The sequence below is a fragment of the Rhinolophus sinicus genome, chromosome 16 (assembly GCF_057876585.1).
Source record: "Rhinolophus sinicus isolate RSI-liver-muscle chromosome 16, RSI-T2T, whole genome shotgun sequence".
In the NCBI taxonomy this organism is placed as follows: domain Eukaryota; kingdom Metazoa; phylum Chordata; class Mammalia; order Chiroptera; family Rhinolophidae; genus Rhinolophus; species Rhinolophus sinicus.
In genome coordinates, this window is record NC_142516.1 from 185,184,781 (window position 1) to 185,198,275 (window position 13,495).

Consider the following 13,495-nt stretch of genomic DNA (forward strand, 5'->3'; position numbering starts at 1 on the left):
AATTATTTCCCAAAAGAAAAAGGACAAGGAAAAGAAGGAAAACAACCCCAACTGCTCCAAGTTATCAAACAGAATGTAGGAAGAGGCCCAGGACTGCAGGAAAATTAGTGTGAATTATTTCTATATTGGAAGTAGGAAAAAATGGTTTCCCTCTTCCCCTGTCAAATTTGATATATACACACACACCTATAAATGCTAAAAGTACTTTTGAATTTGAACAAATTGTTTAATTTACATGGGTGCTTTTTAATCCAACCTGGCTGTTTTTCTTTTTCGATGTGTGCTGAGTTCTAAAGTGTTCAATTGAGAGCACCAGCTTTAATAACTCAGAGATGTGTCACTTGTGATACGTCTTGCCTATAGAAGTGTCCACTAGAGAACTATGCAGAAAGAGGGCACCAGATCAAAAGGCATTCATGGAAACATCCTAAGTTTTTATAGGTGTTTAAATTGGCTAGATGCTCCCTTACTTCCTGCTGAAGATGTATAAGAGTTTCTGAGCAATGTTCATATTTTCATTTTCTCACCACGGGGCAGAATTTTGAAGAGAGACTTTTAAAAAGCCCTAGAAAGTTTCCTTTCGCCGTGAAACTAACATTTAACTATACACCACCAGCTTTGTGTAACATCCCTCTTTCCTGATTGACAGCTGGAAGAGTCCTCTTGGGGTTGCCTACCTCTGGGGTTGCCTACCACCCTCTTATCTTTAGGGTGCTGAAGGAAAATCACTGCCAAGCAGCCGGGATGTCACATGATGAACTTGGTAGGAATGTCGTCCATGGTCCTATAGAAGAAGCTGCTGGCTCCCACCACTCTCTCTCTAGCCTTTTTTTTCTCAAGTCAGAATTGGTGCCTATAGACCTTCGGCTGCCTCACTCAAAGCCACTCTGAGGGTGCAGAAACAGATTTGGGAAGGGGGTTCAGGTTTTCTAAGTCTGCCAAAATACTGAGTTCAGAACCTATATTTGGAACCATGGTAGAGACTGCACCCTCAGGATCCCAGACGATATTGCCTGTTGATTTTGGGGTGTGTGTGGAAGGGACAAAGAGGAAGGTAGGAGGTCAGGCCCATCTTTATAAATCCTATCGGGAAACTGAGGCTCAGGAAAGAGAACTGCCCAAGGATGTCTGTGATATCACCTTTAATTTATCCTTAACCAAGAAACACATCTGCATCTCCCCGGTCCATCTCTTGGATCCAAAGCGGAAGCGGACGATGGGCAAGTGGCCTATGGAACCGCGGGAACAGTCCACAACCTCCTCCTCTAAGGGCCGATGGGGAGGAAGCCTTGGAGTGAGAGAGTAAGAAAGAGAGGGAGGGCGAAAGGAAGGAAGGGGAGCCAGAGGTGGGAGTGGAACAGGCAGCCTCGCCCAGGGCTGATTGGCTCCCCAGGCCAGCCCTCTCCAAGAGGTTTATAAGAGTTGGGGCGGCCGGGCGCCCTGCCCGCTCACCCGCGCGCCCTGGAGCAGCGCCTGGCTCTGAGCGCCCCACGTCGAGGCCCGCCTGGCCCCGCGCCGGCCCTGCGCTGCCTTTGGAGTTGGCCGCGGGCAGACCAGCAAAGCGGCGAGTGAGTGGGAGGGGAGCGCCCGAGCGAGCGGGCCGAGCGCCATGCGCCGCGCCAGCCGAGACTACACCAAGTACCTGCGAGGCTCCGACGAGATGGGCAGCGGCGGCTCCGGCGCCCCGCACGAGGGCTCCCTGCACGCCCCGCAGCCATCCGCGCCGCCCGCGCCACACCAGCCGGCAGCCACCTCCCGCTCCATGTTCGTGGCCCTCCTGGGGCTGGGGCTGGGCCAGGTCGTCTGCAGCATCGCCCTCTTCCTGTACTTCCGAGCGCAGGTGAGTGCTCGCCTCCTCCGGGCGCGCGGGCTGGGCGCACCCACCTTGTTCCTCCTGCGCTGAGTCTGGTCGTCCGGTTCAGCTCCCTAGATCTTGATATTCAGGAGAGAAAAGTGACTCTAAAGACAGAGCGTCAGGCTCCGGACAGCCAGGCGCGGGGCGCACTGGCCTCAGGTCTCTGTGCACTCCGCCGGCCCTGCAGCGCTGGCAGGCTGGGCTGGAGCGTCCTGGTTAGTTTGAATTTCCCCCGGCGAGACAGCATTGGCCGCTCACCTCTTCTGGAAATGATCGCACGCTTCCCCTCCGCCCCTTTCATTTCTCACTAGGAGCTAAGAATTAACTTGTGTCCATTTAGGAAAAAAATGAGCAGCTTCGCGTAGGCATCGACGCTTATCCTTCCTGCCCATCGCCTGGAGGATTTGGGTGCCTGGGGCTGGCTGCTTTTCCGGTGTGCTCCCGGCCGCGATGCATCCGCTGCCCGCAGCCGCTGGAGCCCCGGGTGGCGATGCCGGAGACATCAGATGGGTCAAATAACATAGCGCGACCGGAGAAGCCTGGTTGCTTGACCCGGACTCCGCTTGGTGCTTGGCGCAGGGTGAAAGGTGAAGGAAGGACCCATGTGCCTTCCCATTGAGGTGGGCAGAGGAAGGAAGCAAGGTGTGTGTGACGGTGGTGGAGTTATCTCCCTTGACAAGCTTCACTACAATGTAGCAAATAACCCTTTTAGAAGATGAGGAAGACAGCTTGGAACTGCAGAGAGATAGAAAGGAAGGGGTAAATTTGTAATATTATGCTTTCTGGTGGTTTATGCTCTTGTGTTTTCTTGGAAATTGCAGAGCAGTTGGTTGGATTCATTCAAATATTCTTGTCTGGTGCTGTGAACTCTTTCTCAGAGGAAGTGGGGGGCTGACTGTGCATTTTTTTATGGGAAAAGAGAGTTGGGTTTGGACTTCGTTGGTTTCTCAGATTCAAAGGTGATTACTAAACCAAACTAGATGCATGAAAACATGGCATTGTTTGGGTTGTACGCGTTTTTGACATGTGCCAGAGTCTGGAACTACTGATAATCATGGGCTTTTTGTTAAGTCGTCATTATCCACTAGTTTGCAATTTATAGAACAAGTTTGATTAAAACAAAGGTAGAAATAATATGAGCAATACTTTAGAAAATGTGTACTTGCACAGTAATAAAAATAATCTTTATCCACTGAGGTTTTTTTTTCCTAAAAAAATAACTTTTCAGTGGTTTACTTGCAACATAGATTACACAAATCTATATGAAAGTGATGAAACGTTTTTCTTTTATTGGAGTATGCTGCAGTCAAGAGTGAGTGGTTTAACCATTTTCCCATCCGGCATGTTGTTTCCCCCCCATCCCCTTTTAATGTGTGGGGATTGAGTGCTTGCCACGCACATGGCACTATTAAATGCAATGGAATAGGAGTTAAGGGTCATTTATTCAAAAGACAGTGTCCACCAACTACGTGAATGGCGTGGTGCTAGGTAATGAAGAAGCCTACAATGGAAGACTTAAAATTCTCAAACAAGAGAGCAGCATTTAAAAAAGGAACAGAAGATGCATTTGTTCTCTACCTTTTATCTTTTCTAACACCTTAGAGATTTGGTTTTCATAGCAGTAATAGTGAAGTGAGTGTTCAGCATTGAAAGAACGGCAGAGAATGAATGAGTTCTCGGGGCCACGGCAGCTTAGATTGGCAGGAACCATGGAAATCGATGTGGCCACATAGGAAAGAATGACCCGCTGGGCTCTTATTATAGTTGTTCAGTTTTCTCGGGAGGAATTCCCAATAATAATGGTCTGGCGGGCTGAGAGGTTTAGGCTTTACTGATGATCACTTATCTTAATGTAACAGGCTTGATGTCACATGGATAATAGTGAAACTCTCAAAACCCTTTTCCAAGGTAAACATGTAAGTAGTAAGCTTAGCTAGAAAATTTTCACTTGGAGAATGTAATGTCATCAGATTTCTGGGTACAATTTTCCTAAATGGCATGAAGATTGGGTTTCTCTAAGACGTACAAAATGTATTAACCATTTCTCTGAACCCCATCACATTTTTGTAAGGTCATCTTCTTCAGAAAAGAAGTAATATTAGGAGGAATGTGTTCATAATAATACACCCCCAGATCTGGTTGCATTTTATTGAGTGTGGTATCCAAGTTTGATACCTAGAGGAAACCTAATCGTGTAGAGATACATTCTGAAGTACTTACAAGTGAAATGCTATGATGTCTGGAGTTTGTTTCGGAATAATAGGTGGGGAATGTGAGGGAAGGGAAGTGGTTGTTTAGAGATGAAATGAGATTGGCTCTGCCTTGGCAATTGTTGACGCTCAAGGTGGGTATGTGGGAGTTCACGTTACAATTCTTTCCACTTTTACATATGCTGGAGGCCATCTTTCAAAGTTCTAGCTAAGAGAATAGACTCACGTTGACCTGTCACTGATTTAACATTTTTCACTTATATCAGCTCCTTTGGATTAGAACTGGGTACTAAATAAGATTAAGAGACAGTTTTTTGACGTCCCCTAAAGTCGTGGGTCAACTGCTTGGGGTTTCTGATTGCATTTGAATTAGAATGAAATAATCTAGTATCAGGTAACATGTTTGCAGTTTACAGGAAAAAAAATGAGAACAAGGGGCCAGTTTTATTGTTGTTTTAGCAGGGGGAGGGAGCTATATAAATCCTTAAGAAAAAACAGTTCGACTTAGTCTTAAATGCATTTTATAAGAATGCCCAGAATAGTGTAAAAATTACAGTGACTTAAAAAAATTTTCCCCTTTTTAACTCATATTTGAATAAAGATAAATCCACCTCCTGAATGTTTGCAGGTTGCCACTGCCTAGATAAAAAACAAGAACAAAAACAAAGCAAAAAAAAAACTACTAGATCCAGTATAGATTGGCTTTTCCCCCACCAGCCTTGCCAAGAATAAATAGCAGGTGGCTTGTGCTATATATTTACCACATAGTATTCATACTTTGGTTTACCAAAAAAAAAAAAGAAAAAAAGAAAAAACTTTCCAAAAAGTTGGTTGCTTGTAAGATTTATGTGTACTTTTTTCTAACATCCCTATAACCATATTCAGAGTTTAGAGATAAGCTTTTCAGAAAACTCAATCTCTGTTGCTCTTTTAACTCCTTCCCCCAATCCTCCAATATGCACACCTACCTCCCTAGCTGTTTGCTGCCGGTACAGGAGAGCAGTCACTACTGAAAATCTGATGAGAGGTGTGTAGACTGCTGGATTGAAAGAACAGATAAGGGAGTAGCATAAATGTCAAGCATCCTGCCTCTTTTAACCCTAAAAATGATGAAGTTTCAAGGAAGTTATTTTTAAATGACTGGATTCATTTCATATGAACTACATCATCTGATAAATGCATTGTAAAAGTCCGTTTTAAATCAGATAGTCACGATTTATTTAATGTTTTCAGACATTTCTAGATACAGTGAATTCATTTGTAACTCAGTTTGCTGTGATTTTTGGATGAATTTCTGTGTTTCTCTGTCGAATGTAAGTTCCACGGAGGTAAGGACTGACTGTTAGGCTCCCCCTTATTCGCGGCATCTAACCCAGTACTTGGCAGGTTTAATTTACTGGATAAAATTCATCAAATGATTTGCAACACTAGAAATATAGCCATTTCCAATTTTTAATATGCAAATCATCTAATTACTGGGTAACGTAGACTACAAAGTATCGTTTTTCAGTCATGCAAACTCTCCAGACTGCTGTGTCAGGAGATAGGTTGTGGGGTAGGAGATGCAGTCGGTCAGTCAGTCGATGAGCATGGTGAAGTGTCCAGCCGAAATCCCACGAAATCCCACGCCTGGCTCTGTTGCTCCTTCAGCCTGGAGACCACAGGGGCTGAGGCCCTGGTTTATCTGTGCTGTGGTTGGCCCTGCTCCCTGCCCCTCCGCCCTTCCCTTTTCTCCTGCTCTCCATTTTCAGGAAATGAGAGCTGTCAGAGCACTGGAATGGGAGACTTTTGTTTGTAGATAAAAATAAATTTCTAATGTATGATCCTTAAGTAAAAAATAAATAAATAAATGTGGGTATATCAAAATCAATTATGCCACATGTTCATGATTTCTTTCGGGAAAATAATTTGTGATGTTTTAGCTCCAATGTTACCTTCTGCAGCGGTGGTTCTCAAAGGCACATTTGAGACACGGGTGAGATTCAGTTGGCCCCGACCGTAGGGATGTTGATTAAATTGGCTGGGGGGAGGGGGTCTGGAAATGGACATTTCTTGTGAAAGCTGGGTGCAAATCTTTGCATTGTATTTTTTTGCATCCAAATCATTAACCATTAGGAAGCGCTGCAGTATTTTGGTACTAATTGGTGTTACTTGTGAAAATAGTTTCAAGGAAAGTTGGAGTCATTTACTAGCAGAAAACCTGTATTTGCATATTTGAGATTTGAAAGCATCGCGTGTCAAGTTTTAACGTGTATGAGAAGCACCTGGGATCTAGGTAGACTGCAGATTTCAGGCAGTGAGCCGGGTGGGGGCTGCCAGTCTGTATTCCCAAGGAGCTCCCCCAGAGCCTGCAATGGTTGCAGGTATCTGGGCTGTGCTTTCAGTAGCAAGAGCATTTGCGACTGCTGTTTCTGTTAGATGATGCTTAGCTTGTGGGCAGGACTTGAGCTGAACTCATTTTTGGGTCCCCAGGCATGTCCCTTTCGCTCAGCAGTTTTCTGGCAGTGAGCCAACTGAGGCCCTTGCATGAGTCTTCTTTCTTGAGGTCTGAACTCAGTGACCCTTCATATCAGTTGCCCAGGCTTCTCTGGTTTTGTGGGAAACTTATTGGCATAAGTGAGCTTTTTTGAAAAACAGTATTTGATGGAAAGCTTTCCTTACATAAAAACTCACATGTTCTGATCCGTACTGATTATTTCAAAGAAAATATAAAAAGTAAATATGGATTGCAAATAGTTCCCATGATTATAGATAATACTTATACGAGGTGTGATCAGAAGATACGGTGAATGTTTAAAAAATATTACAGTAAAAGACACATTGCCATTAATACCCTTCAAAATACTGCCCCTCACTTCAAACATACTTATCCCATTGTTCTTGCCACTTTTTGAAGCAGTTCTGGAAGTCCTCTTTTGTGAGTGTCTGCTTCATCCTCCATCATGACAACGCTCCGTGTCACACATCGCTTCTGGTACGGCAATTTCTGTCAAATAAAAACATTACAGTGTGTCCTCATCCACCTTATTCACCAGGTCTGACACCGTGTGACTTCTGGCTCTTCCCCAAAGTCAAAATGATTCAGGGCATCGAGGCAGCCACAACAGTTCAACTAAAGACACTCAGGAAAGAAGACTTCCAGAACTGCTTCAGAAAGTGGCAAGAAAAATGGGATAAGTGTGTTTGAAGTGAAGGGGAGTATTTTGAGGGTGATTAATGGCAATGTGTCTTTTACTGTAATAGATTTTTTAAAATTTAAACATTCACCATGTTTTTTTTTTTTTTTTATCACACCTTGTATTTTGCAAGGCTGGAATAATAAAATTCATATTAGTGGATGCACATTTGTTGAAAGGCTGTCATTTCACTGAGAATTTCAGATGTAGATAGGGTACTTTCCAGTTTATTTTTGATGTTTTTTTTAAATAAACTTGAACATCTTTCTGAATACTTTTAAAAAGATAATTAAACCAGGGATCTGGTGTTATTGTCTGAGCTTTGGTCATGTAAACTTACGCAATTTTTCCTTTGTTCATCTAGTCTGTACCTGCTAATAAGCAAATGCACATGAAGTACCTTGAATTTTTGAAAGAAAAGGACAACAAATTAAATTGTTATTATTAAAACATTTGATAGCTAATTATCTCTACCCTTTACTTGGTGCTTGAAACCACTACAAAGGCTTGTCAGAGCCCTGGGAGGAGTGGGCAGAAAATTTCAAAAAAAAAGTAATACTTAAAGAAATTCTTATGCTGTCACCTGTTTTAATCAGATGACCAGCTAATAATTTGATGGAGATATTTTGGGTGGGAAAATCCCATACATTACAAGAGTTTTAGCATCCCCTCAGTACTTACCCAGGTAGCCTGCCGGCCCCATGCAGCCCCCCTGAGACATGTTACTCCAGATCTCACCCACACACATTTCCGGCCACCCCCTGACAGACAGACCACTCCAGGTTGAGAAATACTGATAAGAGGTTCAACAAAAAGGAAAATTATGCTCTGGCTTCAGGTTTTCTTTGGGACTAGGAAATGGATTTCTCTTGCCCTTCTCCAGCTGATTAAAATACATATTAATCAAGGACAAAGGCCAGACAAACATGGTGGCTAAAGATGATGTTATTTTCACTGGATTTATGTTGGCTTCATGCTGTGAATTTCTAGGTGGGCTTCATAATCCTATGTAGCATGCTGCATGTGACTTCAAGTCAAAAAGCTTTCTCCACCTGCACTGACCACATGTGATTTCCTTGTCACCCCTCTTGAGGACTTCCCCCTCATCACACGATTTGGACAATTTCCCCATGAATCAATCACACGTGTACACCTGTGCTGTTATGATATGCAGCTACTCATGAAAATGAATCAGAAATCAATGTTTTCACCAATTTGAGGGTAATTGTATTAACTGTTAATCATTGGGGACATAAAGACTTGCAAAAATGAATTTTTTTTCTTAAGTCACACTTTATGAAATAGCAGAATGATTAATGTTAAACACTCTAATAATTTCCTCACTTTTTTTCCCCTCAGATGGATCCTAATAGAATATCAGAAGACGACACTCACTGCATTAATAGAATTTTCAACCTCCGTGAAAACGCAGATTTGCAAGACACAAGTCTGGAGAGTCAAGACACAAAATTAATACCTGATTCTTGTAAGAGAATTAAGCAGGCGTTTCAAGCAGCTGTGCGAAAGGTCAGTCCACATGGTGGTTATAGGTCAAGGGCCTCGCTGACTCTCCTAATAATGAAATTGATACTGGCTAAGTGCTGTTGACTTTGTTCTTTTTTATTTTAAGAATTTGTAAAACTGTTAATGAGAATTGTTGTAAGGGATTAGCAGAATTCTTTTGAAGTTGGTGGTGGTTGATTGTGGTGACCAGAGACATTCATATTCTTTTCTTTTCTTTTTTTTTTTAGAGGAGGGATGTAAATTCACATTTGGAAGGAGGACAACAAAGATAGTTTGTGGTAGTCAGTGGGTCAGTTTTGCTCATTTGAATTCGCTGCCCTAGAACCATTCCCAGTCACACGGCCCTCTGCTAGCTGTTTCCTTTCTATTTGGTTTTGTAAAGCTAGGACCCCCTGTTGTACCTCTTTGGATCCAGGGCTCTGTTGAGAATAAGTGTAACTGGTCCATTGTTGTCATTTGTGGTGAGGAAGTAAGCCAGCAGAGCAGGAAATGATGTGATGGGCGAGATGGAAATTCTGTGTCCATTTTCTCATTTTCTGGGAGAGCTGGGTGAGAAGAGAGAAGATGGGGACAGAGAAAACCAGTGACTTCTCTTATACTGACAGCTCCAACTGAGAAACACTGTAATAACTGCCTGTTTTCCTTTCCTGGATAAAGGCAACTGAGAATTCATCAGCCTTGGAATTGTTTTACTTACTGACTCCACCCCAAACTGGGTAGAACACAGTGACTCCAGTGCATGCAGACTTCTATGCCTGGCATGCTTTCATGCTCCTCTGCATGGATTCTTGCAGCACCCATACATCCCAACCTCTGGTTTGCAACCTTCTAGGTTATTTCTGGTCATCTTAGAGTAAATCCTGAAGTTCCCAAATTCCTCAAGTCTAAACTGAATCTTAATTCAGTTTATTCTTTAGAAATCCACATATGGTGATAAGCATTTTTTAAAAAGAAGATACGTGTTGGAGGTAGAGTTAGGGAGAGGAAGCTGTTTTGTATATCTCAAAGTTGGTACTCTGCTGTATTTTATCAAATCTAAGATATTACCAGTTTTCAACTGACTTCATTATTTTATGCATCACAAAGAAAGAAGAAAATAACTAAAATTTAGACATGATCGTCATCGATTCTGGTTGCATCTTAATTTCAGAGATACTGAAATGTAGAAACAGGGCATCATAGAATCAGTCAAGTACATATTGCTCTGATACCCATAAGAGCATATTGTTGTAAATATTACATTTTTATTAGAACTCATGTGCAGGTGCTTAGCTTTATGCAGTAGATGCATATTTTAAAATGTGGGTTAAATTTGATCTTTGTTTCTTACATTGTAATTTTTGAGCTATAGTAACAGCAAGTCTGCTAGTCTAGTCATTTTTATTGTTTTGTTTTATGTTTCATTTTCATTAGTCTGCTTTTCATTCCATCTCCCAAATACTCAGTAATCTACCTACAAGCAATTATTTATGAGTACTAGAGGTAGTCTATTGGTTCAAAATGGAACCCTAATTAAGGTAATTATGGTTGGGTAAATGAGTGTTTCCTAATTTTCTCTTTAGATTGACCCATATTGTATCTTCCTTACAGTGAAGAGATAAACTTTTAATTTCATTGCCTTCCTGGTCTTAAAAATTATCCTTTGTGTTTCTTCTGGGAGAACAAGATCAGCCAAGATAATTTTGAAAATAACTAATGTTAAGAAGAACAGCTACCATTAGCATTTATCTGAGAATGCAAGAATGGTTTATCCGAACAGGTCAAAGGAGAAAAACAGTATCATCTCATAAATACTGAGAAGCGATTGACAGAATTTTTCTTTTATTTCTGATGTTTAAACTCCATTAGAAAATAGAACTATATAGATTGTTGATTTTATCTGAAATTGCTCAAACTAAAAGTTATAATAGCTAATGATGAAAAATAGGGGCTTTTATCTTAAAGTCAGGAACACAATGAAAATGCCCAGGGTCCCCATGTTACTTACCATTGCTCGGAGTGTACTAGCTAGTGTAATTACACAAGAGAATGAAAAAAGAAAAAAAATGTATATATATATATATATATATATATATATATATATATATATATATTGAGAGATGAGGAGATGACAGGATTTGCATGTGATATGATCATATTCTTGGGAAAATTCAAAAGAAACCGAAAAGCTACAAGCAAGATAAAATAAATGCATTTGTAAAAATTAATAAGTAATAATCATTAGCTGGCCCCTCTCAAATAATAATTAGAAAACATTAGTGAAAGATGCCATTCATGACTTTCAAAAAAGCCCTCAATATAAACTTAACTAGTCTTATGGAAATAAAACTAGGAAACTCTACAGAAGCTTTTAAAATTGCATCTGTTAACGTAAAAACAAGTATGCAAAGCCCTAATTCATGAAAGATATCAAAGAGCTTAGAGTAGAACTCATTGTAAGTGTGTGACTGTATGTATGTATATAATTTAACATAATATAAAATTATTTTAAATACGTGGGCATTGTTTGAATTATTCAAAAATGGTGCTGGGACAATTTGTTTACTATCTTAAAAATGTGATAACCTTATCACATGTCATAAGGGGAAATAAATCCCAGATGGAGAGAGCACTTGGTGGCCATTCGCTGTTCCCTGGAAGTGCTGTCACACCTTCTGCTGCTTCAGTGAACTTTTCTGCCCCTACCTGCCCTGTCACAACTTACCTGTTCATTGTCCCATTTCCTTTGAGCTTTCTGAGTGACTGCCTAGATAACATGATAAACCATTTTGTAGTTAAAGATGTTGATGAGCAATGGTGACAGAGGTTTAACTATTTTCAGAGCCTTTTGGAGACATGGTGCCTCATTCTAAATGAGTAACGTTAACTATGAGAGATTCAGTAGCTGACAAGCCAGAAGGAGAAAGATTTGTGGGCAGACAAGAATAGTCAACTGCTCTTATTAAAGGCACAACGTTTTAATTATACTAATAGGTTAGTATGACTCACAAGATAATTATGTCATTAATTTCATCAATTTCACATTTGTTTGTGTTGTGCTATAGGATTTTACCTCTTGTGCATGGGTAGTAATATTACACACAGGTGATCCTTTTTAAAGAACAAGGGCTGTCATGATGTACCAATGAGTGTTTGGAGTTAGAAGATTTCTTCCCCCAGACAAGAGGATCTTTAGGAAGGAGACGAGCGTTTTCCATACCTTATCATTTGGATCAACTAGTGTTTATTAAGTGCACATACTATGCTGGGCACTTTGCCATAACTTCTCCTATGCCTAATGATTTACTCCCCTCTTATCCTTGCCAAACGACGATTTGCCAAATGTGTTATCCTTTGATAAGGTTTATTGGTTAATGGGACGTTCTACACATCTTGCCAAAATAATCAGATTTCTCATTTCACTTGCCAATGCTGAAAATAGGATGGATGTATCAGGCATTTATAAGTAGGCCTGCATCTTAGTTTTAATTCTAATGTATAATAGACATTGAGTGAACACGTGAAACAAAATTACATGTGTGGCTGCAATTGTTATTGACAGCTCAAGCCATCCAATGGCAACAAATGCTAGACATAAGCACAATATCACATTATGTGTGTGCAAAAAGTGGTGTTTACCCAGCCCGTCTTTGGTCAGACAAGTAATGCTGTTTTTTCCCCCTTTTCTGTTTGTGGCTGGGTTTTCTTGGCTTTTTTTCCCCTTTAGCACAGAACTCTAAAGCCTCTTAGTGATCCAGCCCTACCAACCACAATTTGCAAAGTCTATCATAACAGTCTGTGACAATAAAGAAAACACGAGTACAAATATGGTGTCCGATTTATAAAGCAATTCTTGTTTCCAACTTTGGCATTCTCTGTGGTCTCTGCCAGCCTGAGGAGCAGAGTGGTGAGCGTAGGCCTGCATAGAGGGAGGGGTGGGGTACTTGGCCTTGGCCCTCAGACCTCCTGGCCGGTCCTCGTGGAAAGCCATCTGTTTATATACGTTCTGAGCATTTGGGGCTGCGACTCTGCTCGGTCTTAGCATGCCAGGTTGTTGATTTCTAAAACTTACTTTCAAAGGCATTTGAAACAATGATTTCCAGGAGAGCGATCAATATACTAATTACACAACTGCCTTGCTCTGCAAAGTGAGATGTTCAGTGTATTGAAACTGATCCTTAGGATGTGGGAAGGAAGCCTGGGGACTTATATGCATTTTTTTTTTTTCAGTATTAGATTTTAAAGGCTATGTTTTGGTGAATATTTTATAATGTACCTAATGCACAGGAGTGTTTTCATTTACTATTTAAATAAATAAATATGTACATTTGGGAATATTAAAAAAAAATTTTTTTCTCCTGAAAGAGCTGAATAGTCAGAAGTATTTAGAGATCATGGAATGAAGCTGCCAGCTCCATGAGGACAAGAACCTCAGCCATTTTGCTCACATTCGAACACATCACACCTAATTTAGTCTCAAGAATGAAAGAAAAGAGCAAATAAGTGTTTGCTGACGTACTGAACTTCATAAACTAATACTTTTAAATAAGAATGGAATTTGGCCAACTCGTAAAGCCATTCGGAATTGTTGTAAACCTGGTTCTCATTTATCTGGTGTCTTTCCAATGTTATAATGGATAATCGATAATATTGTAGCCTGAGGCACTAATGCAGGTTAATTTTGGTTGAAAATCATCTTCATCCCAACTTCTCCCTTTTGTCACATTTTTCTCAAGTCTCTTCACCTCTCT

General features: G+C 40.9%; 1 protein-coding gene across 1 annotated transcript in view; it reads left to right on the forward strand.

The window, feature by feature from the left end:
- The first annotated feature begins 1,284 nt into the window (after nt 1-1,284).
- TNFSF11 (TNF superfamily member 11) overlaps nt 1,285-13,495 on the forward strand; it is a 31,900-nt gene continuing 19,689 nt past the window's right edge. The window contains exons 1-2 of the mRNA XM_019749784.3: nt 1,285-1,840; nt 8,601-8,768. Of these exons, the coding sequence (XP_019605343.1) occupies nt 1,610-1,840; nt 8,601-8,768 (399 nt within the window). The 5' untranslated portion in view covers nt 1,285-1,609. The remainder of the gene's footprint in view (nt 1,841-8,600; nt 8,769-13,495) is intronic.